This window comes from Monodon monoceros, unplaced genomic scaffold (genome assembly GCF_005190385.1).
Source record: "Monodon monoceros isolate NGI ecotype Baffin Bay Population unplaced genomic scaffold, NGI_Narwhal_1 Super_Scaffold_3, whole genome shotgun sequence".
Classification (NCBI taxonomy): domain Eukaryota; kingdom Metazoa; phylum Chordata; class Mammalia; order Artiodactyla; family Monodontidae; genus Monodon; species Monodon monoceros.
Genome location: NW_021703780.1, coordinates 100375610 through 100399233, shown reverse-complemented (window position 1 = coordinate 100399233; position 23624 = coordinate 100375610). Strand labels below are relative to the sequence as shown.

Sequence of the window (23624 nt, the reverse complement as noted above, 5' to 3'; positions counted from 1 at the left end):
TTATGGTATGTTGCAGTAGGGGTAATTTACAGTGTGGTGTTTGGTGTCGGTGTACATTAACCTGATTCACTTATTGATATTCATGTATCTATTCTATTTCGAATTCTTTTCACATATAGGTTATTGCAGAATGTTGAACAGAGTTCCCTTTGCTTTACAGGAGGTCCATGTTGATTCTCCATCAAATGTATATACATATATACACACATAGACAGATGCACATATATATACACACATATATATACATACTTGTGTGTATATGAAGGTCGACCTCCTAATTTATCCTTTGCCTGTACTTTTTTTTTGTGAGCCCTACGTTCGTTTTCCAAGTAAGTGTGTTGCTGTTTTGTGACACTGTGTGTTACACAGTGTTCATGCTGTGTTCATGTGTATCTATTGTTCAGTCCTAGGGATAAGTGATACCATATGCTATTCGTCTTCCTCCGTGTGACTCACTTCACTTACTGTATGAGTATCCCAGGTCCATGCATGGTGCTGCCAATAGCATTATTTCATTGTTGTTTATGGCTGAGTAATATAGTCCATTGTATATATGTACCATATTGTCTGTATCCAGTCATCTGTCGGTGGACATTTTGGTTGTTTCTGTGTCCTGGCTGTTGGAACTATAACCGTGGGGCGCCTGGTTCATTTCCAATTATGGGTTTCTCCAGATACATGCCCAGGAGTGCTCCTGGGGCTGGGCTCCTTTTACTTTTGTTAGGAACTTTGATACTGTCCTTTATGGTGGCTTTTACCAATGTACATTCCCACGAAAATACAGGAGGGTTCAACTTTTTCGGTCCTCGAATTTCAATGTCAACAGTGAGGGCTTGTCTCGATGGCCCTTTTGCCAGGGGTCTGTTTATGCTCTCAGGACAGATACGTGCAGTGCAGCCGTGTCCCAGAGATCAGCTGGCTGGATCCACACTGACAGTCGCTGGCGAGCAGGTCACTTGTGAGGAATGACTGGTGTCTCTTTCTCCAGAAACACATCTCAGGGGCCTACGAGGTCAGCAGGAAGTCTCCCAAGTCTGTTGTGAAGGTGACCAAGATCTCAGCCCCGGCCAAGGATGCTGTCTATAACTATAGTATCCAGACCCTGAACTCTACAGAGCTTGCAAAGGAGGAGCTGTGTCGAGAGATGGCCAAGGTGAGTTAAGGCCCAGGGTGGGGAGCTCCAGCCACGCACCTCCACTCCAGGCAGGGCAGTGGGGGGTGTCCGGAGTGGGGAGTAGCGCTGGCACAGAGAGGCGTGAACCCTGTACATGCCAAGTTGAGCCCAGAGGCTCCCAGCGCCTGTCCAGGTGTGCATGGCTGTGAACGGCCGCAGGTTCTGGGCTCTTGGTAACCCTTCATTGCTGCCTAGGAAAGGCAGCCTAACCCCAGCGGGGAAAGCCTGGGCTAAGGCTTCCTTCCAGCCCTGACCACTTCAGGAAAGGGCTCTGTCAAAGGGGACGGGGACGTGGCCCTCACTGGGCTGCTGCCTGGCTCTGGTAACCAGCATGCACCCCGCACCGCCAGGAGCCAGCATCCTGCCCCCAAGACTGGCAGCCGGTCAGCCCCACCGAGGTCCGCTGTCAGCCCATCTATCCACGTCTGCTCGCATTTCCAGGAGCCGAGGAAGAGACTCACGTACTCCCAGAGCTACCTGTCAGCCACAGTGGAGCCTCAGGATTCAGATGAGGAGAAGAGAAAAGCCAAGAGGAAGTCCCGTGACGCCTGGCTCACACCCAACGGGTTCCAAGTGACCGGTCTTCACAGCACGGGGAGGACACATCACCTGGGGCTGCCACCCCTCGGCGCCGTCACAGAGGTGGGTGGCGGGAGTGGGTCTCCGGTGGGCGTCCGCAGGGGCCTCCCCCTGACCTGCTGCCCCCCAATGTAGGAGTGGAGGGAGAAAGCACTGTTTGCTAACATACTGGAGCCGGTGCTGCACCGAGAGAGCTGGGGCTGGGACCGGCGCCCCCAGGACTTGGATGTGTACACACAGCCACCGCCGTTCTTGGAGCTGCCGGCCCCTCCCGCGCCAAAGCCCAGGACAGGTAACTAACTGTGGGCGGCAGCTGTTCTGTTTTAGCAGCCACACTCCTGGGCTGGGAAATCAGGATTCGGCGGGGGGCTGGCTTCAGAGCGCAGGCTGGCCGGAACTGCTGGTTCCAGCTGGATTCACTTGCTGTGTGACGGGGTGGCAGGTCCCGCCACCGCTCTGGGCTTGGTTTCTATGAAAGGGAGGCGTTCGAAGGTAGGGCTAAGGGCTTTCAGGCTTCACACTGTGTTACCCATGACCAGCCTCGGCAGACTCTGGGCGCTGCTGGGCCCTTCCGGCTCCCAGACACAGCCGGTTGTCACCCGTGGGGGCGGGCGGGGGCCTGGCCACACCAACCCTCTAAGTCCCCTTCATCCCCCGTTTGTGAAGAGGGACCAGAAATCATTTATAGGTAGAGAACCAAACCTGTGAATTAACAGAACCAGAATCTTCAGGGAGAAAGAGCAGCGAGTTGATCTGGCCACAGACCCCTTGCCCAGAAAGAGACCCCTTGCCCAGAAAGCTAGACTGGATAAACGGTGGAGTGCTTTCCTTCCCTGACTCCTAAGGGCTGCTGGTAACAGCTCCGTGAAACCGGAGGACGTGCTGACAAGCTGCTGAAACTGGTCTACTCCCCTCCTCTGGACTGTGCCACCTCCCTTCAGTAGAGGCCCCAGGCTCTGGGGCCGCAGGCAGGGTCCCAGGCTCAGGGTCACTGCTGTGGTCCAGTGCAGGGACAGCAGGCTCGCTGCTCCGGCCCTTCCCAGCCCCAGGGTGCACACCTGAAGTCACATGGGTGAGAACAGCTCCCCGCAGACTGGCACCAGGTGAGAAGCCATGACCTCTCCACCTACGCCAGCAAAGAAGCTGCAGTGTCATCGGGAAGATGAGCTGTCACAACGCCGGCAGCAGGCCTATCCCCGCAGGTGGATGACGGCTCCTCCTCCCAGAACCAAAGCCTGGCCACCTCAAGGCAACGCCTGTGATGGGCAAAGCACTGGGAACCGCCCGAGCGGGAAGCCTGCCAGGTGAGCACACCAGGGCAGGTGTGTAGAGGCCCGTCTGTGCCGCCAGAAGATGCTGCTCGTCCTTGTCAAGTGGCAGAGAAGCACCAGCTAGGAGCAGCACCTGCCGTCAGGCAGCAGCAACATCACCTGCGCAGGACCAAACCCGCACGGCGCCGTGGCCCGGGCACCTGCCCCTCTGCTCCTGGAGCCCTCTTCTCACACATGAGGACAAAGGGCTCTGGAAGCCACCACCACAGGGGGGAGCGCGGGGTCAAGAGGTTGTGAGGCTGGCTCTGAGGAAACAGGTGACCAGTGCAGCAAACAAACACTAGAAGGGGAAACGCAAACTGTCCTCTTCCTTTGGCTCCTAGCTTAAAGAATGACACATGCGCGGTTTTCGAGCTGTTTCTTGGAGGACGTGTGGTCTGGCAGAAATGGCGACCCGGCCCTACCACCCCAGGCCAGCTTCCACCCCGAAGCCTCCCGGTCAGGCGAGTCTCAGCAGCTCCGCGCTCTCCCCGTGTCGGCTCACAGCCCGGGATCGTGTCAGGCAACAGTGCCCACGGGGGCCTGGAGAAAGCCCGTCAGAGAACTTGGTCAGCTTCAAATAAAGCAAGTTCTCTACCTTCTGGAAGGCGTGTGTCAGGCAGACAGCAGCAGGGATGCTGTCCCCCTGTTTCAGGCTGTCCGGTCCAGAGGGTGGGCACAGACGTAGGCTCGCTTCTCTAGGACCTGCTGGGACACTTTCTTGATCAGTTCATCGAGATTTTCCGGAGAATCTGGGAGGGAAAGAGGAAGAGTAGGTGATCTTTGGAAAAAAAATGTTCCAGCAATCCCTGTTACCACGAAGTCAGCCCTCTGGTGTGAAGGAGCCCTGAAGGTGGCAGCCCGTCCCCAGGAAGTGATTCTGGGCTGCCCCCTGGCGACCCCACCTGCTGGAGAAGCCATTTCGTCATCCCCACTGCAGGCGGTGACAGCCACGTCAGCACGGTGGGTGTGGGGTGCCAGTGCTCAGAGCTGCGTGGAGTCCTGCGCTCCTGCCTCCGCTGGTCAGCTGGGTACAGGGGTCCCCCCAAGAGGCTCTCACCTGGCATCAGGTCCCACCCCCACCCCCCACTCTCCCCCAACCTGAGCCGTCCACTTACACTTGTCCAGTTGAGACAGAGCGAAGAGATTCTGGTAGTAAGCTTCCGTGCAGAAGATGTTGGCCAACAGAACCTGCCAGAACCGAGAGGATGACTGCTGAGGACCCTGGGATCGCTGGGCCTTAGGGCCGCCCTGCCTGGAGCCTGACCTCTGAGCTTCAAAGAACTCAGTCTGTCAGCCAAAGTGGGCAGCTTGACCAGGGTCAGGTGGCCTGGCTCAGAAGCCATGGCAGCCGTGAGCCAAACCAGCCCTGTCCCCAGGGTAAGTGACTCAATCCCTGCAGCCACGGTGCACGTCAAGACTGAGGGCGTGCGCACAGCAGGTGCTCAGACGGCACCCACCCTGCTGGCACGTGGGGGGAGGGCGCTGTGTTTCGGATTCGACACTCACTCCCCTCCCCGCCCGCAGGCAGGAAGGTGAAGGGCAGTGGCCCTGTGTCCTGAACAGCACAGACCCGCCCCTGGGAGCTGAGGGCACCAGCTATGGCCACGGACACAACTTGGCAACCCCACCCATTTCTGGGTCAGCTGGCGTGGACCCCGTGCTCACCCTGACCCCCGGGACACAGCCCTGGACGCGCCCAGCCCCTCCCTTCCCCACTACCCAGCCTCATTAAAGTGCAGCAGGAGGACCCCTGCAGGGAGGCTGCCTGTGCGGGCGGGAGGGGCAGGCCCACCTCATGGTCGTGGTTCTGGAGCCCCACGCGGATAGAGCGGCTGGCCCGCGACAGCACGGCCGTCATCCCGTACAGGTTGATGAGGATGTTGGCCACTCGCTTCAAGACCAACTGCTCCTCCACGATGGTCTGGGAACAGAGGGCAGGGTGGAGACTGGCCACCTGGACATGACTCCAACACACTCTCCCAGGCCCACCTTTGCTCATCTCTGAGCCTCTCTCTACACCCTGGGGGAGCAGGGCTAACACTGCCTTCCCTTCGGGTTTTCCCTTAGCTCTGTCCAGATCTGGGCAGGAGTCAAGACAAGATCATGTCCCAGAAGCCTGGCTCAGACCACCGGCCGGCACTTATTATCACCTTTGGATGCAAGAGACACAGATCAGGTCCTAAGAGTAAGGTCCAGGTGGGGCTGCCCCTCCCGGCTCCAGGGAGCCTCTGGTCACCTAGAAGGTGCCCACCCAGCAGGGGCTCCCCCCACGCTCCCCAGCTAGCTGAGTGGTCCCCAGGGCCACAGCCAGCCCTGCTTCCCCAGCCCTCCAAGGTGACCAAGATTTCTAGGCCTGGTCCCCACGCTTGGCAAAATGTCATCTCACAGATGCTGGCCCGCTTCGCTGCCCCCAGGTACCTTGCCAAAGCGAAGCAGCAGGGTCTCCACGGTGCGGCTGAAGTCGTGCACATTCTGCTCGAGCTTGTGGGCACTGTCCTGGGGGGCCGGGGGGAGGATTCTGCTCAGCACCGCCCTCCCGTGGTGCCCAGGCCCTGCTGCCAGGCTTGGCTGTTCTCCACCGTGACAGGGTGGAGAAGGCATCTGGTGACCCTCGGACTGCCTGGTCCTCCCCGGTGCCCCCGCCACGCCCCCTCTGGGAAGGGGATACCCCTGGCTGGACCCACTCACCTCCATGCTGGGGTGCACGGCTCCGAGCTTCCCTGTCAGCCCAAGGTCCACAGTTCGGCCCAGGGAGTCCCGAACCCTCTGGCTGACAGTCTCCATGATGGTGGTCACATTGCCCTGTTTAAGCTGCCTGCAGAGAACCCAGGCTCTGTAAGCTGAGGCCCTGCAGCCGGCTCCTGCTGCCCAGCAACACGGCCCCGCCTCCATGCCAGCAGCTCTAGGGAACCCGGGCAAAAGCTCCCTGACTATGCAAAGCCAGAGGGACCAACCCAGGACCTTTGACAGTTCGTCAGGGAGCAGCCGTCTCCTCTACAGCCCGAGGGGACACCCGGGTCACACCTGCTTCCAGGTCATTCTCTCCCCGAGTAGCCTGAAAAATCCTCTGGGCCAGCCATGCCTGGGCGCCGGCAGGGACTACTCACTGCTCTGGCCCCAGGATGGGGGTCAGGAGAGGAAACTAGTCTTGTGTTGGCCTTGGAGCTGGCACCTCTCCTTGCCCCGGTTCTAGACGGGAGCTGCAGGGGAGGAGGGCAGGGCCCTGGCGGCTTCCCAGGCAGCTGGCCCCTCCCTGTCCCCTCCCTCCAGCCAGCCTGTGAGTCAACTGAGCCCTGCCAGGCTGCACGCCTGGTCTACGGATGAGGCAGCGCCCTTCTCTGTCTGCCCCGGAACAGGCCTCTGCTGGGCAGGGTGGACCCGAGGGGCAGACGGTGGACGCGGTACCTACTTGACCCTTGCAGTCAGGATGCGGCCGGCATGCTGCAAGCCTGTCAGGGCGATGTACATCCGGAGAATCTCGTTGGTTCCCTGTGGCCAACATTATCCAGGTCAAAGGCTGCCCACGTCAGGGCAGCCCTAGCAGTGCCGCGTGTGTGACTGGCTAGGCCCTGCTGCATCCCGCTCACTCTTCAGAAGCAGCTGCGAGCAGGGTTGTGACCGGGGGCCAGGGCAACACGTGGGCTACTGCTTCCACGGGACAAGTTGGGGCTGACCAGGTGGCGGTGGCCTCCCTCTGGGACCTACCCCATCCCATGACCAACTGTGCATGAGTCATTCCTTTTTCCAAGCTTCCGATTTTACTTCTTTTAAGCAGAGAAACAGCCCCCTTAAAAGAAGTGAAGGGTACTAGTACCCAGGACACAAGTCCTTAGTGGGCCCACTGCTAGCTCAGTCCAGGCCCGGCTCCTCGGGAAGCAGCTGGCCGCACCGCAGTGCCAGGTGCCAACACCCCGGGGGCTACCTCTTCCCTGCTGCCACCCCCGGGCACCCCCTCCCAACCGTGAGCCACGTGACCTCGGGGACACAGACCAGGGGGCTTGTGCCCGTCGTGCACAGCGGTGCTGAGAGTCAGAGAGGCAGGGGCTGGACTGGGGCACACCGCCAGGCCGCGCCACGGACGGAGACTCCATGGGAGCGGAAGTGGCAGCAGGGAGAACTCCAGGCTGACCCAGGCCCGTCCCGGGTGGTCTTGGCTTCACGCTGAGGGCCCTGCACCCCTCAGAGCCCCTGAACCTGTGCTGACCACCCCACCAGCCACGGAGGACCGCACTCGCCCGGGCCAAGGGGAGGGGCCTTGGGAGAGGCAGGCCTGGGGCAGCAGGGTCGCGAGGGGGGACCTGTCCCTGGGGCCTTGGGCTGGCCGCGCCCTGTCCACTAAGGGAGAGGACACAGGGGACACCAGCAGCCAATGCGGTCTTTCCCCTGGAGGGGGAGCCCCCCAGGCGCCCAGCCTCGCACTGGTCCCAGGGTCTGTCTCCGCACACCTGTGTCCAGCCTGAAATCCTGGCCGGCCTCCCTCCACAGCCGCTGGCCGCACCGCTGCCACCTACGCCCTGGGCAGGCTTGGGGCATTTCCAGGGTCGCAAACGCAAGCAAGCCATTCCCTGCTCCAAACTTTGTTACTGCTTCCCGGCCCTCACAGTACGATCCAAATAGGCTTCCATGGCTGGCTACTCTCTGGCCTTCCCGCCCAGCCCCTCTGCCCTGCCCACCCTGCCCCACCAATACCCCAGCCCCGCCGAGCAAGACCAGCCGCTGCTCCCTCCGTTTACCTGGTGCCAGCAGGTAAGGTCCTGTCAGGACCTGGCACACTCCACTCCCCTGCCCTCTCTGCCCCCAAGGCCAAGTGCGCTGCTTCCTGAGACCCCAGCCCCTCACCACACTGGTGTTCTGGAGTCGTCCTCTCTCAGCCAGGCTGCGCGACCAGACCAGTAGCGCCCCAAAGGCGACTCTGGGGTCCCAATGCCCTTTCCTCCCTGCTCCCAGCCTGTGAACTCCCAACATCAGAGTCGCCAGGGAGCGCCCTTGGGGTGACCCTGCCAGCTGCCTCATCACCTGGAATGGGCACTGGAGGCTGCACCCCGGCCTCCCAGGCGGAGACCTGCGGGCAGTCGAGCGAGAGGACGCGCCAGCCGGCCCGGGCTCTGCGGCCTGGCGCCAGGACCACAAGGCTCTGGGGTCCACAGCAGAGCGGGGCGGGGCCGAGAGCCCGGCGGGCGGCGCACTCACCTCGAAGATGAGCAGGATGCGGCTGTCGCGCAGGATGCGCTCGTACGGGTAGTCCCTCATGTAGCCTGAGCCCCCGAGGACCTGGAGCGCCTCGCTCACACACTGCCAGGCGGCCTCGGAGCTGAACACCTGCCGTGGACCCGGGGCGAGGTCAGCACGGGGCCGTCAGCCCCAAAGCCCCTTCAGGAGGAGGACCCTCTGCCTCGGGGCCAGGTGGCTGCGGACGGGGTGGGAGGCTGCACGCGGAGGACTGGGCTTTGGGATGAGACGACCCAGGTAGGAGCCCTGACTGTCACGTCTCACTGGTGGCCAAAAACTGACCCCCCTCCCCAAAACAAGACAGAAGCACAGGGAACTCTGTGCTATTTACCTCAACCAGCTAGTTCATGAAAGGAAGTTTTGATACCAAAATGCAGGAAGACCACAGACTCAGGACAGCACAGTCCTTCCCAAGGAAGCCCAGCTGCTTTGTTGGGAAGGCAGGAAGTTGCGATACACAGTGTGCATCCTCTTCTTTTGCTGTCATCACCAGCAGCTTGCTGGGAGACACTGGCCTCTCGTAAGCTGGACGCTGCCCTCTGCCGCCGCTCCTACGCTACTCTGCTCTCCCCGGCTGCATCCCGGGGGTGCCTGGCACGGTGGGCACCTCGCAAATACCTAAGCAGCGACAAACTAAGGAGGAAGACGGCAGGCACGCTGTGCATGGGGTTACCTTCACCATGGCGGCCTCGATGGAGCAGTCAGGGAAGCCCGGCTGGTCCAGCATCCCCGCGGTGAGGTAGGCCATACTTTCCATCACGTAAGCCTTCTGAGCCATCAGGGCAAACTTCTCCTGGAGCGTTCAGAAAAATACACAATCAAGAAAGAATCTGCCTACACTGAGACCCAAACCTGCCGAGCGGCAGAGAAGGTAATTCAGACCAGGCCCAGTGCCCAAGAGCACCAAGGCCCGGCACCCGTAAAAGGGGCCACGTGCTCATCTTCTCCCCAAATCACCGCCTAGGAGTCGGCAGTCCAGACCCCCAAGCACACTTTCAATGCCCACGAGGTAGAGTCAGCCCGTGCCGTGCTTGACCCTCCATACCTGAATCAAGCCAAACTCGCTGAGGTTCCTGTTGAACTGTTTCCTTGTGCAGGCGTACTCGGCGGTCATTTCTGAAGAGGAGCAGAGTTATCAAAGAACAATTTTCCGGCTGTCTTAAAACGTGTCCTCAGTCTATCGTCACCACCCTTCAAACTCTCAGGCAGCATCTACGAGAAGCGGGTCTGCTGAGACCGACGCCCTGAAAATGAGAGCCCTGCCTTCCAACATCTCCGGATTCTGGAGTGACTGTCCCCTCTGAGTGGCACCCAGGGTGGGGGACAGAGCAGGATCAGGAGCCAGTCAGACACGTCTGGACCCAACTCTCGCTCTTAGCAGCCAAGCCTGGGCCACGTGGTCTCCCTGCCCTCATCAACACTATTGACCTCAGAGACACAGCAAAGGCCACGGGACGCCCTGCACAGAGAAGCAGGCTCACACCCGGCGCATGTGTCCATCTGGCAGCAGGAGGGTGGCCCATGGCTTCCGCGCCAGCCCTGTGCCCACAGCGGACCCCCTCCCTGCAGCCAGCGCTCTCCCAACACTCCCCACGGACATTCACGCGTAACCCACTCTCACAGCGGGCTCGCAGGGTAGACACGCAGGGTGGACAGGCTCCCACATTGCCCCATTTCTGGGCCTTGCGATCTCAGGGGCTCTACATCCTTTTGGGGACAGACTGACCACGAGAGCGAAGCCCTTGCATTGAGGAGTTTTCCAGACAAGGAAGCACAGTCCAGATGGGCTCAGGGCCTTGGGGGAAGCTTTGCAGAGGGAGACAAGCCCTGAGCTCACAGTCTGATCGGGGAGTGTGATCTCGGGCAAATCACTCCCCCGCTCTGAGCGTCCGTCCCTTTGTCTATAAACGAACTCTGCCCTGAACTCTGAGCAGCTTCCGGAGCACCCAGTGGGGAGCTGGCCCCGGGTACGCCCGCACCACAGCCAGGGCCCTGCGTGTCCCTGTGGTCCCTCACACAAAGCAAAGATGGCAGTGACGTTCCGTGTCCTCCAAAACCCCTATCAGGCTGTTTTAACTTCACTGGCAAAGGGAAGTCTAGGGTTCAGTGACCATAAAAGAGGAAAGGGACAATCCAAAGGCTGAGGGACCAAGGTCCCCAACCTGACCCCGCGGCTCACCCACTGTGCAGAGTCATCCACAGAGAACGAGCGCTCAGGCTTTTCGGTGTCCAGCTCACATTCAGGTGTTCACTCAGCGGGCAGAGCAGCCACCCCTCTCTACCTCCACCAGAAGGCCCCCCGCCTCCCCCATCCTGTGCGTGTTGAAACCTCAACACTAGCCCTTCAGGGGCAGCCTCAGTGCACCCTTCAGTCTAAATCGAAGCCCTGATCCTAGATTTGGACAGGACTGGCTGTCAGCGGCCTGGCTCAGCGCTGGCCCGCCCGCCCAGGGACGTGGCAGAGCCCCTGGGCCAAGCAGGCAGGGGCACCAGGGGCAAGCTGCCGCAAAGGGCTGCTGTCCCTGACTTACGTACCGATCAGTTTCTTGAGCATCCCAGCCACGGCACTGCCCATGCTGAACCGCCCGCTGTTGAGGATGTTCATGGCCACCTGCAGAGAGAGGAGGGCTCAGCGCGGGTCCAGCTGGGAAAGCTGAGGGCCTAGAGGGCTGAAGGGGACAGACCGCAACAGTGCTCATCTGGTTTTACCAAAAGCTTTCTTGAAGACAACAGGCAGCATCCAGATGGAGTTAGTCACCCTGCCAACCCTCCCTGGGCCGGGAGGGAACACAGTCCCAATGCCTCAGAACCAGGCAATCTGTCACTGAGATGCTCTCACAAACATCCCTGAAGGCACACACCGCCCCCCCCCCCAAACAAAGAAATGGGACACACTTATTCCAAAGTAAGTGGCCACTTCCCTCAGCCTCAGGGGAAGAGAGCAGAAACTAAGACTGGCTGGGTACCCACTGCCAACTCCTCACTTTCCCAGCAACGCTTCAGCATCAGGGTCCTCCTTTCACAGATGAAGAGCCAGAGGTTCCAAGTGGTAAGCCAGTCACAGAGCACGCAGCTGCCTGACATGCAGGCCCGTGCACCCTGCACTGAGCCAGTCCCTTTCACAAACGTGACGCGCTCCTCCCCCCACAGTGCCTACAGTAATGACCCTAGCTAAGGAGTTTTGTCAGCCTCACGCCTCTCTTCCAAACCCAACTTTCTCCCTAAAGCCAATGGCAAGCACACACACTGCTTCCCAAGTACCAGACTACCCGGGTTTGGGGAGGCACCCCCTTACAGACCTAAAGGGACCTAGAGACCATAGCCACTCAGGCAGCAGGCGAGGAGGGGCATCCCAGGCACACGGTGGACGTGTGGCCACCAGCACCAGGCTCCTAGAGGACGCTGTCACCTGCCCACCTCTGCTCAAGCCTGTGAGGCCCGAGGAGGAGGCCTCAAGGCAGGGCTGGGGTCTGGGGGCAGCAAGCAGCCTGGGACTCAGCTTCACACGTGGCACTGCTTGTACCGACTGCTCGCCTGCGTGACTGGGATTAACCAAATGTGCCTCTGAATTTGAATTTATGACTACTTGCCAAATAACCTGAATGGGGACTCTCAAAACAGATCCTGTGGGGCTGGGGAGACTGGAAACACCTGCTCCAGCCACTGGACAGGCAGCACTGGTCCTGACAGGCGAGTCCGAGGCGGGTGGGCAACTCGGTGGGCACGGCCAGAAGCTGGGGCTCGGCGAGGTCACAGTGCAGTGTGACCTGTTGTGCCTCCACTCGGGCCTGTGACCTGTAATGTCAGACTCCCTGTGTCTCAGGACATGGAGGGGGGACGAGGAGGGGGGACACCGGTCCTGCTTGACCTGCCAGGACTGCAAGCAGGAACTGAACCCCCACCCTTGGTTCCTTCTCCCAGACTGGTTCTTAAAGGCCACCTCACAGTTGCATGAACAAACTTAACGTCACAGCCCCTTCGTGGTTGATTCTCAGCTTCACTTACAACAAGAACAAGAGGAGGAGAGGACTGGACACCAGGCCCCAGTCCCCAGGAGGATGGAAGGCCTGGCCGGCTCAGCCTTACCTGAAAGGGCTCGTGAGCCTAGGCGCTCCCTCCCACCCAGGCCTGATCCTGCTGTGTGGTCACCTTCCTACCGCAGAGCAGTCCCCTCCCACAACTACACTCCAGGTACGAGACACGGCAGTCCCCGCAGCCCCCGTCGCTGACCGCCTCTGCGCCCCGATGAACCTCCTACTTGACCGCACGTGGCATCGGCATTCCCCGGGCCTGTGGTCATCCTACCCGCCATCGCTGGGATCACCCTAGCGTGTCGCGCTTTTCAGTGCTGAGGCTGACTGGCAGGCAATCCCACTCATCACAAGATAGGGCTTTAGAAATCTGTTTTTCTTTTGTATACTAAAACCATCACTTCTCACATAACACAATGGAAAAAAATTTTTAATGCAGAGTTGGAAAGGACTGGGAAAAGACCTTACACACAGTCCAACCGTCCAGCAGGCAACATGGCAACATGGACCAAGAACTTAAAAATGACCACGTCCTCTGACCCAGAAACTTGACTGGTATTTAAACTCAGGAGGTGATGAGAGAAGTGTGCAAGTTATGTATAAGGATACATGCCATGCAGTGCAGTCCCGAGTGGGGAAGAAGGGAAACTGCGCTAAATGCTCGATCCTGGAGACCCAGGGACAGTGAACGTGGCGTCACCACATGAGGAAATGCTGTGTGGTTCTGAACCTCAGCAAATCAAATTCCCTAGCATGAAAAGACTATGGGGGCTTGTTGATAAGTGAAAAATACCAGCTATCACCTCTTACACACACACACACACATGCAGAAATATTTCAGTGATGTAAACTATTTAAAAAGATCTAGAAAGACAAGCATCAAAAGTGTGAACAGTGGAGACAGCAGAAGCAAGAAGAACTGCAATCCTGTAGCCTGTGGAACAAAAACCACATTCACAGAAAGACAGACAAGATGAAAAGGCAGCGGGCTATGTACCAGATGAAGGAACAAGATAAAACCCCAGAAAAACAACTAAATGAAGTGGAGATAGGCAACCTTCCAGAAAAAGAATTCAGAATCATGATAGTGAAGATGATCCAGGACCTCGGAAAAAGAATGGAGGCAGAGATCGGGAAGATGCAAGAAGTGTTGAACAAAGACCTAGAAGCATTACAGAACAAACAAACAGAGATGAACAATACAAAAACTGAAATGAAAACTATACTAGAAGGAATCAATAGCAGAATAAGTGAGGCAGAAGAACGGATAAGCGACCTGGAAGACAGAATGGTGGAACTGATTGCTGAGGAACAGAATAAAGAAAAAAGGATGAAAAGAAATGAAGACAGCCTAAGAGACCTCTGGGACAACATTAAACGCAACAACATTCACATTCTAGGGGTCCCAGAAGAAGAAGAGAGAGAGAAAGGACCCGAGAAAATATCTGAAGACATTATAGTCGAAAACTTCCCTAACATGGGACAGGAAATAGGCACCCAAGTCCAGGAAGCTCAGAGAGTTGCAAACAAGATAAACCCAAGGAGAAACATGCCGAGACGCACAGTAATCAAATTGGCAAAAATTAAAGACAAAGAAAGATTACTGAAAGCAGCAAGGGAAAAATGACAAATAACATACAAGGGAACTCCCATAAGGTTAACAGCTGATTTCTCAGCAGAAACTGTACAAGCCAGAAGGGAGTGGGCATGACATATTTAAAGTGATGAAAGGGAAGAACCTACAACAAGATTACTCTACCCAGCAAGGATCTCATTCAGATTCGAGGGAGAAATCTAAAGCTTTACAGACAAGCAAAGCTCAGAGAATTCAGCACCACCGAACCAGCTCTACAACAAATGCTAAAGGAACTTCTCTAAATGGGAAACACAAGAGAAGAAAAGGACCTACAAAAACAAACCCAGGGCTTCCCTGGTGCCGCAGTGGTTAAGAATCCGCCTGCCAATGTGGGGGACACGGGTTCGTGCCCCAGTCCAGGAGGATCCCACATGCCGCGGAGCGGTTAGGCCCGGGAGCCACAATTACTGAGCCTGTGCATCTGAAGCCTGCGCTCCACAACGGGAGAGGCTGCGACAGTGAGAGGCCCGCGCACTGCGATAAAAAAAACCCCAAAAAGCCATAACAATTAAGAAAATGGTAATGGGAACATACATATCAATAATTACCTTAAACGTGAACGGATTAAACGCTCCAACCAAAAGACACAGGCTCGCTGAATGGATACAAAAACAAGACCCATATAGATGCTGTCTACAAGAGACCCACTTCAGACCTAGGGACACATACAGACTGAAAGTGAGGGGATGGAAAAGGATATTCCACGCAAATGGAAATCAAAAGAAAGCTGGAGTAGCAATACTTGTATCAGATAAAATAGACTTTAGAATAAAGAATGTTAGAAGAGACAAGGAAGGACACTATATAATGATCAAGGGATCAATCCAAGAAGAAGATACAACAGTTGTAAATATATATGCACCCAACATAGGAGCACCTCAATACATAAGGCAACTGCTAACAACTATAAAAGAGGAAATCGACAGTAACACCATAGTGGGGGACTTGAACACCTCACTTACACCAGTGGACGGATCATCCAGACAGAAAATACGGAAACACAAGCTTTAAGTGACACAACAGACCACAGAGATTTAACTGGTATTTATAGGACATTCCGTTCAAAAACGGCAGATTACACTTTCTTCTCCAGTGCACACAGAACATTCTCCAGGATCGATCACATCTTGGGTCACAGATCAAGCCTCAGTAAATTTAAGAAAACTGAAATCATATCAAGCATGTTCTCTATGCTTGTTCTCAACGCTATGACATTAGAAATAAATTACACGAAGAAAAACGTAAAACACACAAACACATGGAGGCTAAACAATATGTTACTAAATAACCAAGAGATCACTGAAGAAATCAAAGAGGAAATCAAAAATACCTAGAGGGCTTCCCTGGTGGCGCAGTGGTTGAGAGTCCACCTGCCGATGCAGGGGACGCGGGTTTGTGCCCCGGTCCGGGAAGATCCCACCTGCTGCGGAGCGGTTGGGCCCGTGAGCCATGGCCGCTGAGCCTGTGTGGCCGGAGCCTGTGCTCCACAGCGGGAGAGGCCACAACAGTGAGAGGCCTGCGTACCACAAAAAAAAAAAAAAAAAAAAAAAAAAAAAGACCTAGAGACAACTGACAATGAAAACACGACAATCCAAAACCTATGGGATGCAGCAAAAGCAGTTCTAAGAGGGAAGTTTATAGCAATAAAATCCTACCTCAAGAAACAACAAACATCTCAAATAAACAATCTAACCTTACACCTAAAGGAAATAGAGAAAGAAGAACAAACAAAACCCAAAGTTAGCAGAAGGAAAGAAATCATCAAGCTCAGAGCAGAAATAAACGAAATAGAAACAAAGAAAACAATTGCAAAGATTAATAAAAGTAACAGCTCGTTCTTTGAGAAGATAAACAAAACTGATAAACCTTTAGCCAGACTCATCAAGAAAAAGAGGGAGAGGACTCAAATCAAAATGAGAAATGAAAAAGGAGAAGTTTCAACAGGCACTGCAGAAATACAAAGCATCCTAAGAGCCTACTACAAGCAACTCTATGCCAATAAAATGGACAACCTGGAGGAAATGGACTAACTCTTAGAAAGGTATAACCTTCCAAGACTGAACCAGGAAGAAATAGGAAATATGAACAGACCAATCACAAGTAATGAAATTGAAACTGTGATTAAAAATCTTCCAACAAACAAAAATCCAGAACCAGATGGCATCAGAGGTGAATTCTATCAAACATTTAGACAAGAGCTAACACCCAACCTTCTGAAACTCTTCAGAAATTTTCAGGGGAAGGAACACTCCCAAACTCATTCTATGACGCCACCCTGATACCAAAACCAGACAAAGATACTACAAAAAAAGAAAAGAACAGTCCAGTATCACTGATGAATACAGATGCAAAAATCCTCAACAAAATACTAGCAAACAGAATCCAGCAACACATTAAAAGGATCATACACCACGATAAAGTGGGATTTATCCCAGGCATGCAAGGATTCTTCAATATAGGCAAATCAATCAATGTGATACACCATATGAACAAACTGAAGAATAAAAACCATACGATCATCTCAATAGATGCAGAAAAAGCTTTTGACAAAATCCGACACCCATTTATGATAAAAACTCTCCAGAAAGTGGTCATAGAGGGAACCTACATCAACATAATAAAGGCCGTATACAATAAACCCACAGCAAACATCATTCTCCACGGTGAAAAACTGAAAGCATTTCCTCTAAGATCAGGAACAAGACAAGGATGTCCACTCTCACCACTATTATTCAACATAGCTTTGGAAGTCCTAGCCATGGCAATCAGAGAAGAAAAAGAAATAAAAGGAATACAAATTGGAAAGGAAGAAGTAAAACTGTCACTGTTTGCAGATGACATGATACTATACATACAGAATCCTAAAGATGCCACCAGAAAACTACTAGAGCTAATCAATGAATTTGGTAAAGTTGCAGGATACAAAATTAATGCACAGAAATCTCTTGCATTCCTATACACTAATGATGAAAAATCTGAAAGAGAAATTAAGGAACACTCCCATTTACCATTGCAACAAAAAGAATAAAATACCTAGGAATAAACCTACCTACAGAGAGAAAAGACCTGTATGCAGAAAACTATAAGACACTGATGAAAGAAATTAAAGATGATACAAACAGAGAGATATACAGTGTTCTTGGATTGGAAGAATCAATATTGTGAAAATGACTATACTACTTAAAGCAATCTACAGATTCAATGCAATCCCTATCAAATTACCAGTGGCATTTTTTACAGAACTAGAACAAAAAAAAATCTTAAAGTTTGTATGGAGACACAAAAGACCCTGAATAGCTGAAGCAGTCTTGAGGGAAAAAAATGGAGCTGGAAGAATGAGACTCCCTGACTTCAGACTATACTACAAAGCAACAGTAATCAAGACAGTATGGTACTGGCACAAAAACAGAAATATAGATCAATGGAACAGGATAGAAAGCCCAGAGATAAACCCACACACCTATGGTCAACTAATCTATGACAAAGGAGGCAAGGATATACAATGGAGAAAAGACAGTCTCTTCAACAAGTGGTGCTGGGAAAACTGGACAGCTCCATGTAGAAGAATGAAATTAGAACACTCCCTAACACCATACACAAAAATAAACTCAAAATGGATTAGAGACCTAAATGTAAGACCAGACACTATAAAACTCTTAGAGGAAAACACAGGAAGAACACGCTGACATAAATCACAGCAATATCTTTTTTGATCCACCTCCTAGAGTAATGGAAATAAAAACAAAAACAAACAAATGGGACCTAATGAAAATTCAAAGCTTTTGCAAAGCAAAGCAAACTACAAACAAGACGAAAAGACAACCCTCAGAATGGGAGAAAATATTTGCAAACGAATCAACGGACAAAGGATTAATCTCCAAAATATATAAACAGCTCATTCAGCTCAATATTAAAAAAAACAACCCAATCCAAAAGTGGGCAGAAGACCTAAATAGACATTTCTCCGAAGAAGAGAGACAGATGGCCAAGAAACATATGAAAAGCTGCTCAACATCACTAATTATTAGAGAAATGCAAACCAAAACTACAATGAGGTATCACCTCACACTAGTTAGAATGGGCACCATCAGAAAATCTACAAACAACAAATGCTGGCGAGAGTGTGGAGAAAAGGGAACCCTCTTGCACTGTTGGTGGGAATGTAAATTGATACAGCCACTATGGAGAACAGTATGGAGGTTCCTTAAAAAACTAAATATAGAATTATCATACGACCCAGCAATCCCACTACTGGGCATACACCCAGAGAAAACCATAATTCAAAAAGACACATGCACCCCAATATTCACTGCAGCACTATTTACAATAGCCAGGACATGGAAGCAACCTAAATGCCCGTCAAAAGACGAATGGATAAAGTAGATATGGTACATATATACAATGGAATATTACTCAGCCATAAAAAGGAATGAAACTGGGTCATTTGTAGAGATGCGGACGGATCCAGAGACTGTCATACAGAGTGAAGTAAGTCAGAAAGAGAAAAAGAAATATCGTGTATTAACACATATATATGGAACCTAGAAAAACGGTACAGATGAACTGGTTTGCAGGACAGTAATTGAGACACAGATGTAGAGAACAAACGTATAGACACCAGGGAAAGTGCCAGGGGGTGGGAGGTGGTGGTGTGATGAACTGGGAGATTGGGATTGACACATATCCTAATATATGCTACTAAAAAGGGTAACTAATAAGAACCTGGTATATAAAAAAATAAAATTCAAAAACATAATAATAAAATAGGTAAACAAAAAAGTGTGAAGAGTGGATGGCAACTCCCCAGGGACGGGCTTCAGGGGGCTCACGTGTTCCCTCATCTGTGTGTGACATCTGCACACAGACGCCCATCGTGTGCCCTCCACCTCCCGTACCCTCTGCTCCACACTTCCCGGGCAGCAGTGGCTGGAGCCCTGGCTGACGGTCCTTGGGTGATTCTTGTAATGCTCAGGAGGCCAGGGAGGTCCTGCTTTGATCCCTGTCCACAGCCAAGGTGGGGGCAGCTTCCCACTGTGAAGACACTTACCCAGGCCACCCAGTAAATTAGGGCAGAGCAGCAATATAAAGACAAATAGCCCAATTTAAAGACGGGCATAGATTTGGAAAAATATTTCTTCAAAGGAGATAAACAGCCCATGGAAACAACCTTAATGTCCACTGACAGATGAATGGATAAAGAAGATGTGGTACATATATACAATGGAATATTACTCAGCTATAAAAAAGGATGAAATAATGCCATTTGCAGCAACATGGGTGCAACTAGAGATTATCATAAAGTAAGTCAGAAAGACTTATTATCTGAAGTCAGTCAGAAAGAGAAAGACAAATACCATCTGATATCACTTATATGTGTAATCTAAAATATGGCACAAATGAACGTATCTACAAAACGGAAACAGACTCACAGACACAGAGAACAGACTTGTGGCTGCCAAGGGGGAGAGGGGAGGTGGAGAAGGGGATTGGGAGTGTGGGACTAGCAAATGTAAACTATTATATACAGAATGGATAAATAACAAGGTCTTACTGTATAGCACAGGGAACTATATTCAGTATCCTGTGACAAACCATAATGAAAAAGAGTATTAAAAAAAAAAAGGTCTGTATGTGTATAACAGTTACTTTGCTGTACAGCAGACAATGGCACAACACTGTAAATTAACTATACTTCAATAAAATATTGGGTTGGCCAAAAACTGACTTCAGTTTTTAAGTAAAAATAAAAGACACCTTTTTCATTTTCATCAAGAGCTTTATTGAACAACATATTCACAGTTTTGTTCCACTACCTCTGCCATTTTTCAGGCAACTTCATAATTCCATCTTCGCAAAACTTTTTATCTTTTTGAGCAAAGAATTGTTCCAGGTACCTTTTACAGTATTCCAGGGAATTGAAATTTTTCCCATTAAGAGAATTTTGTAAAAACCAAAATAAATGGAAATCTGAAGCCTGGTGAATACAGTGGATGAATCAGAACTTCCCAGCCAAGCTGTAACAGTTTTTGCCCGGTCATCAAAGAAACATGCGGTCTTCCGTTATTCTGATGGAAGATTATACATTTTCTGTTGATTAATTCTGGATGCTTTTCTTCAAGTGCTGCTTTCAGTTGGTCTCACTGGGAACAGTACTTGTTGGATTTAATCGTTTGGTTTTCCGGAAGGAGCTCATAATAGAGGACTCCCTTCCAATCCCACCAATATATACAACATCACCTTCTTTGGATGAAGACCAGCCTTTGGTGTGGTTGGTGGTGGTCCATTTTGCTTGCCCCACAATCTCTTCCATTCCACATTATTGTACAGTATCCACTTTTCATTGCCGGTCACAATTTGTTTTGAAAATGGAATGTTTTCATTACATTCCAGTAGAGAATCCATGTGGAAATATGGTCAAGAAGGTTTTTTTCACTTAACTTACATGGACCCCAAACATCAAAGTGATTAAGATAACCAAGCTGGTGCAAATGATTTTCAACATTTGATCTGGATATTTTGAGTATGTCGGCTAGCTCTCTCATGGTATAACGTTGATTGTTCTCAATTAATGTCTCGATTGATATGTATCAACTTCAACTGGTCTACCCGACCGTGGAGCATCGTCCAGCAAGAAATCTCCAGCACAAACTTCACAAAACACTTTTGACATGTTCGATCGGTCACAGCACCTTCTCCATACACTGCACAAATATTTTTTTGCGTTTCAGTTGCGTTTTTACCTTTCCTGAAATAATGAAGCATAATATGCCCAAAATGTTGCTTTTTTTCCTTCCACCTTCAATATTAAAATGGCTACACAAAAATTCACCAATTTTGATGTTTTTTTTTTAAATGCATGCTGATATGACAGCTGTCAAAATACGATCTAGCAAAATTGTTTCGAATGAAATTAAAGACAACTAAATGCTACTAGAGCCATCTTATGGAAAACATCGAACGAACTTTTTGGCCAACCCAATAAAATAAAATAAACAAAGGGGATAAAGAGCCAATAAGCGCATAAAAAGATGCTCAACACGACTAATCATCAGGGAAATGCAAATGAAACCACAGCGAGATACACTTCACGCCCACGAGGATGGCTGTAATTTTAAAAATGGACGATCACACATATTGGCAAGGATGTGGAGCAACTGGAACCCTAAGGCACTGCTGCTGCGAATGTGAGACAGTGCAGCTGTTGTGGAAAAGAGTTTGGCGGTTCCTCAAAAAGCTAAACATAGAGTCACCCTTTGACCCTCCATTTCTTCCAGGTGTGCGCCCAACAGAATGGAAAACAGCGTTCACACAAAAACGTGCACATGAGGGTTCACAGCAGCATTATTCAAATGGCCAAAAACTGAAACAACCCAAAAGTCCATCAGCTGATGACAGATGGACAAAACGTGGTCCATGCCCACGATGGAACGTTACTCAGCTATAAGAAGGAGTGACAGCTGCCAGACTTGGATAAACCTTGAAAACATCATGCAGCGTGAAAGAAGCCATACAGGAAGGACCACACATGGATTCCATCTAAATGAAACACTCAAAATAGGAAGATGGGGCTTCCCTGGTGGTGCAGTGGTTGAGAGTCTGCCTGCCGATGCAGGGGACACGGGTTCGTGCCCCGGTCTGGGAAGATCCCACATGCCGCAGAGTGGCTGGGCCCGTGAGCCACGGCCGCTGAGCCTGCGCGTCCAGAGCCTGTGCTCCGCAACGGGAGAGCCCACAACAGTGAGAGACCCGCGTACCGCAAAAAAAGAAAGAAAAAAAAAATCCGCCTGTCAATGCAGGGGACACAGGTTCAAGCCTTGGTCTGGGAAGATCCCACATGCTGTGGAGCAACGAAGCCTATGCGCCACAATTACTGAACCTGTGCTCTAGAGCCCACGAGCCACAACTACTGAACCCACGTGCCACAACTACTGAAACCCGCATGCCTAGAGCCTGTGCTCCGCAACGAGAAGCCACCGCAATGAGAAGCCCTCGCACCACAACGAAGAGTAGCCCCGGCTCACCGCAACTAGAGAAAGCCCGCACACAGCAACAAAGACGCAATGCAGCCAAAAACAAAAATAAAATACATTTATAAACAAACAAAACAGGCAGATCCACAGAAGCAGAAAGTGAAACAGCGACGGCCGAGCTCTGGGAGAGGGACATGAGAAAGTGTGGGGTGTCTTGCTGGGGTGATGGCAATGTTCTAGAATTAGACCATGGAGATGGTTGCACAAGCACAGTGAATATACTAAAAACCAACAAAGCATTCATTTGAAAATGGTAAATTTTGTCATGTGAATTACCTGTTATTAAATATATTCTTACTCTAAGAAAAAAAAATCAGGGTAAGCACTGAGGACCCAGGGCTGTGCGTCCTGAGCTTTGCAGGGCCACTGGGCTGCTCTCTCCACTGGCTGGGGGAGGACTCTACCCCTACGTGAGGGAGGGTGAGACTGAGCGCTGCTGCACCCCTGCCTCCCAAGGCTGACTTCTCTCCGCTCTGCTGACCTCCATGCAGAGAGCCATGCATGGCCGCCCGGGCAGCCCAGCCCAGTGCACTGCCAGCCGGGAGGTGACGGGAAGCTGGGCCAACGCACACGAGACCGCAACAAAGGTCAGCACACGCAGGGCAACGCACCTTAAAGCCGCCTCCAACTTCTCCGAGGACGTTTTCCACGGGCACCCTGGTGTTCTCAAAGTGGACCTCGCAGGCTGGAACACATGACATCCAGGACCTCAGCTGAGGGGGACGAAGCGCTCTACCCCTGACCCCCACTCGAGGGACGCGGTTCATTCACTCACTCGCTCATTCATTCAGACCCTCCACAGTCCGAGCTAAGGGACCCAAGAGGCTGAGCCTCGTGAGGACCACAGGGCAGCTCCAGGTGGGCCGAGAGCCACTTACAGGATACCAGCCTCGAGTGAACTGAGTGCCGACTGGGCTTAGGTGGGGAGGAGGGAGAAGGGAGGAAGGAGGAGTCCCAGGCTGGAAAGATAGGGGTCTGCTGTACTGCAACACTGACCCAGGATCCCCAGCACCACCTCGCTCCAAGGCTGAGCGCCACAAGGTGGTGACGACCTCACCTTGAAGTCATCACTGCCCGATGTGTGGAGAGATTTTGCCAAATGCTCGGGTGGAAACAAAACTACTTAAGTCTCATGTTATCTTGATATTTGATACCTTTTTATCAAGATAAAATCTCACCTTGTCTCTTTCTCTCTCATACACACACATGCATGCACGTGCCACTCACTGTTGGAGCCTCGGATGCCTAACTTATCCTCAGGTTTCCCGCTGGTGATTCCACCAAAGTCTCTCTCTACTATGAACGCTGTGACCTTGTCCTTTACTGAGCCATTAGAATCAACAACCTCTGTCTTTGCAAACACAGTAAAAACACTGGCTAGTCCTCCATTGGTGATCCAGACCTGAGGAAAGAAAGCAAAAGGGCTCCAGAGAAAACCAAACTACTACAAACTGGCCACCCTCAGCACCAGCTGCCCATCACAGCTCAGGCCAGAACGGGCTCAACCCAGCATCCCCAGAGCATAGATTTCCCCAGCAGACACAGGTGGCCCTGCATGTGTGTCAGTGCGTGTGTCAAGTAGCTCTGGCTCAGCATGAAACAGCTGGGGGTGGGAGGGAGGCAGAAAGGAGT

General features: G+C 52.1%; 2 protein-coding genes across 14 annotated transcripts in view; one reads left to right on the top strand and one right to left on the bottom strand.

Moving 5' to 3' along the window:
• Positions 1–4806, top strand: part of KIAA1257 (KIAA1257 ortholog) — a 61817-nt gene extending 57011 nt beyond the window's left edge. For 3 of the 5 annotated variants that reach the window (XM_029242614.1, XM_029242613.1, XM_029242617.1), the window contains 4 exons: positions 989–1153; positions 1616–1816; positions 1889–2045; positions 4591–4806. In XM_029242614.1, the coding sequence (XP_029098447.1) occupies positions 989–1153; positions 1616–1816; positions 1889–2045; positions 4591–4625 (558 nt within the window). In that variant the 3' untranslated portion in view covers positions 4626–4806. Of the gene's footprint in view, positions 1–988; positions 1154–1615; positions 1817–1888; positions 2046–2598; positions 3252–4590 lie in introns of those variants that run through there. The other 2 variants (XM_029242616.1, XM_029242615.1) reach the window with 2 other exon arrangements.
• Positions 3428–23624, bottom strand: part of ACAD9 (acyl-CoA dehydrogenase family member 9) — a 63988-nt gene continuing 43791 nt past the window's right edge. For 7 of the 9 annotated variants that reach the window (XM_029242618.1, XM_029242620.1, XM_029242624.1 and 4 more), the window contains 13 exons: positions 23220–23394; positions 22604–22677; positions 10831–10906; positions 9341–9411; positions 8969–9088; positions 8257–8385; positions 6476–6555; positions 5755–5881; positions 5485–5562; positions 4859–4987; positions 4182–4254; positions 3969–4090; positions 3428–3815 (listed from right to left, as the gene is read on the bottom strand). In XM_029242618.1, the coding sequence (XP_029098451.1) occupies positions 3789–3815; positions 3969–4090; positions 4182–4254; positions 4859–4987; positions 5485–5562; positions 5755–5881; positions 6476–6555; positions 8257–8385; positions 8969–9088; positions 9341–9411; positions 10831–10906; positions 22604–22677; positions 23220–23394 (1281 nt within the window). In that variant the 3' untranslated portion in view covers positions 3428–3788. Of the gene's footprint in view, positions 3816–3968; positions 4091–4181; positions 4255–4858; positions 5217–5484; positions 5563–5754; positions 5882–6475; positions 6556–8256; positions 8386–8968; positions 9089–9340; positions 9412–10830; positions 10907–22603; positions 22678–23219; positions 23395–23624 lie in introns of all 9 variants that reach the window. The other 2 variants (XM_029242619.1, XR_003796697.1) reach the window with 2 other exon arrangements.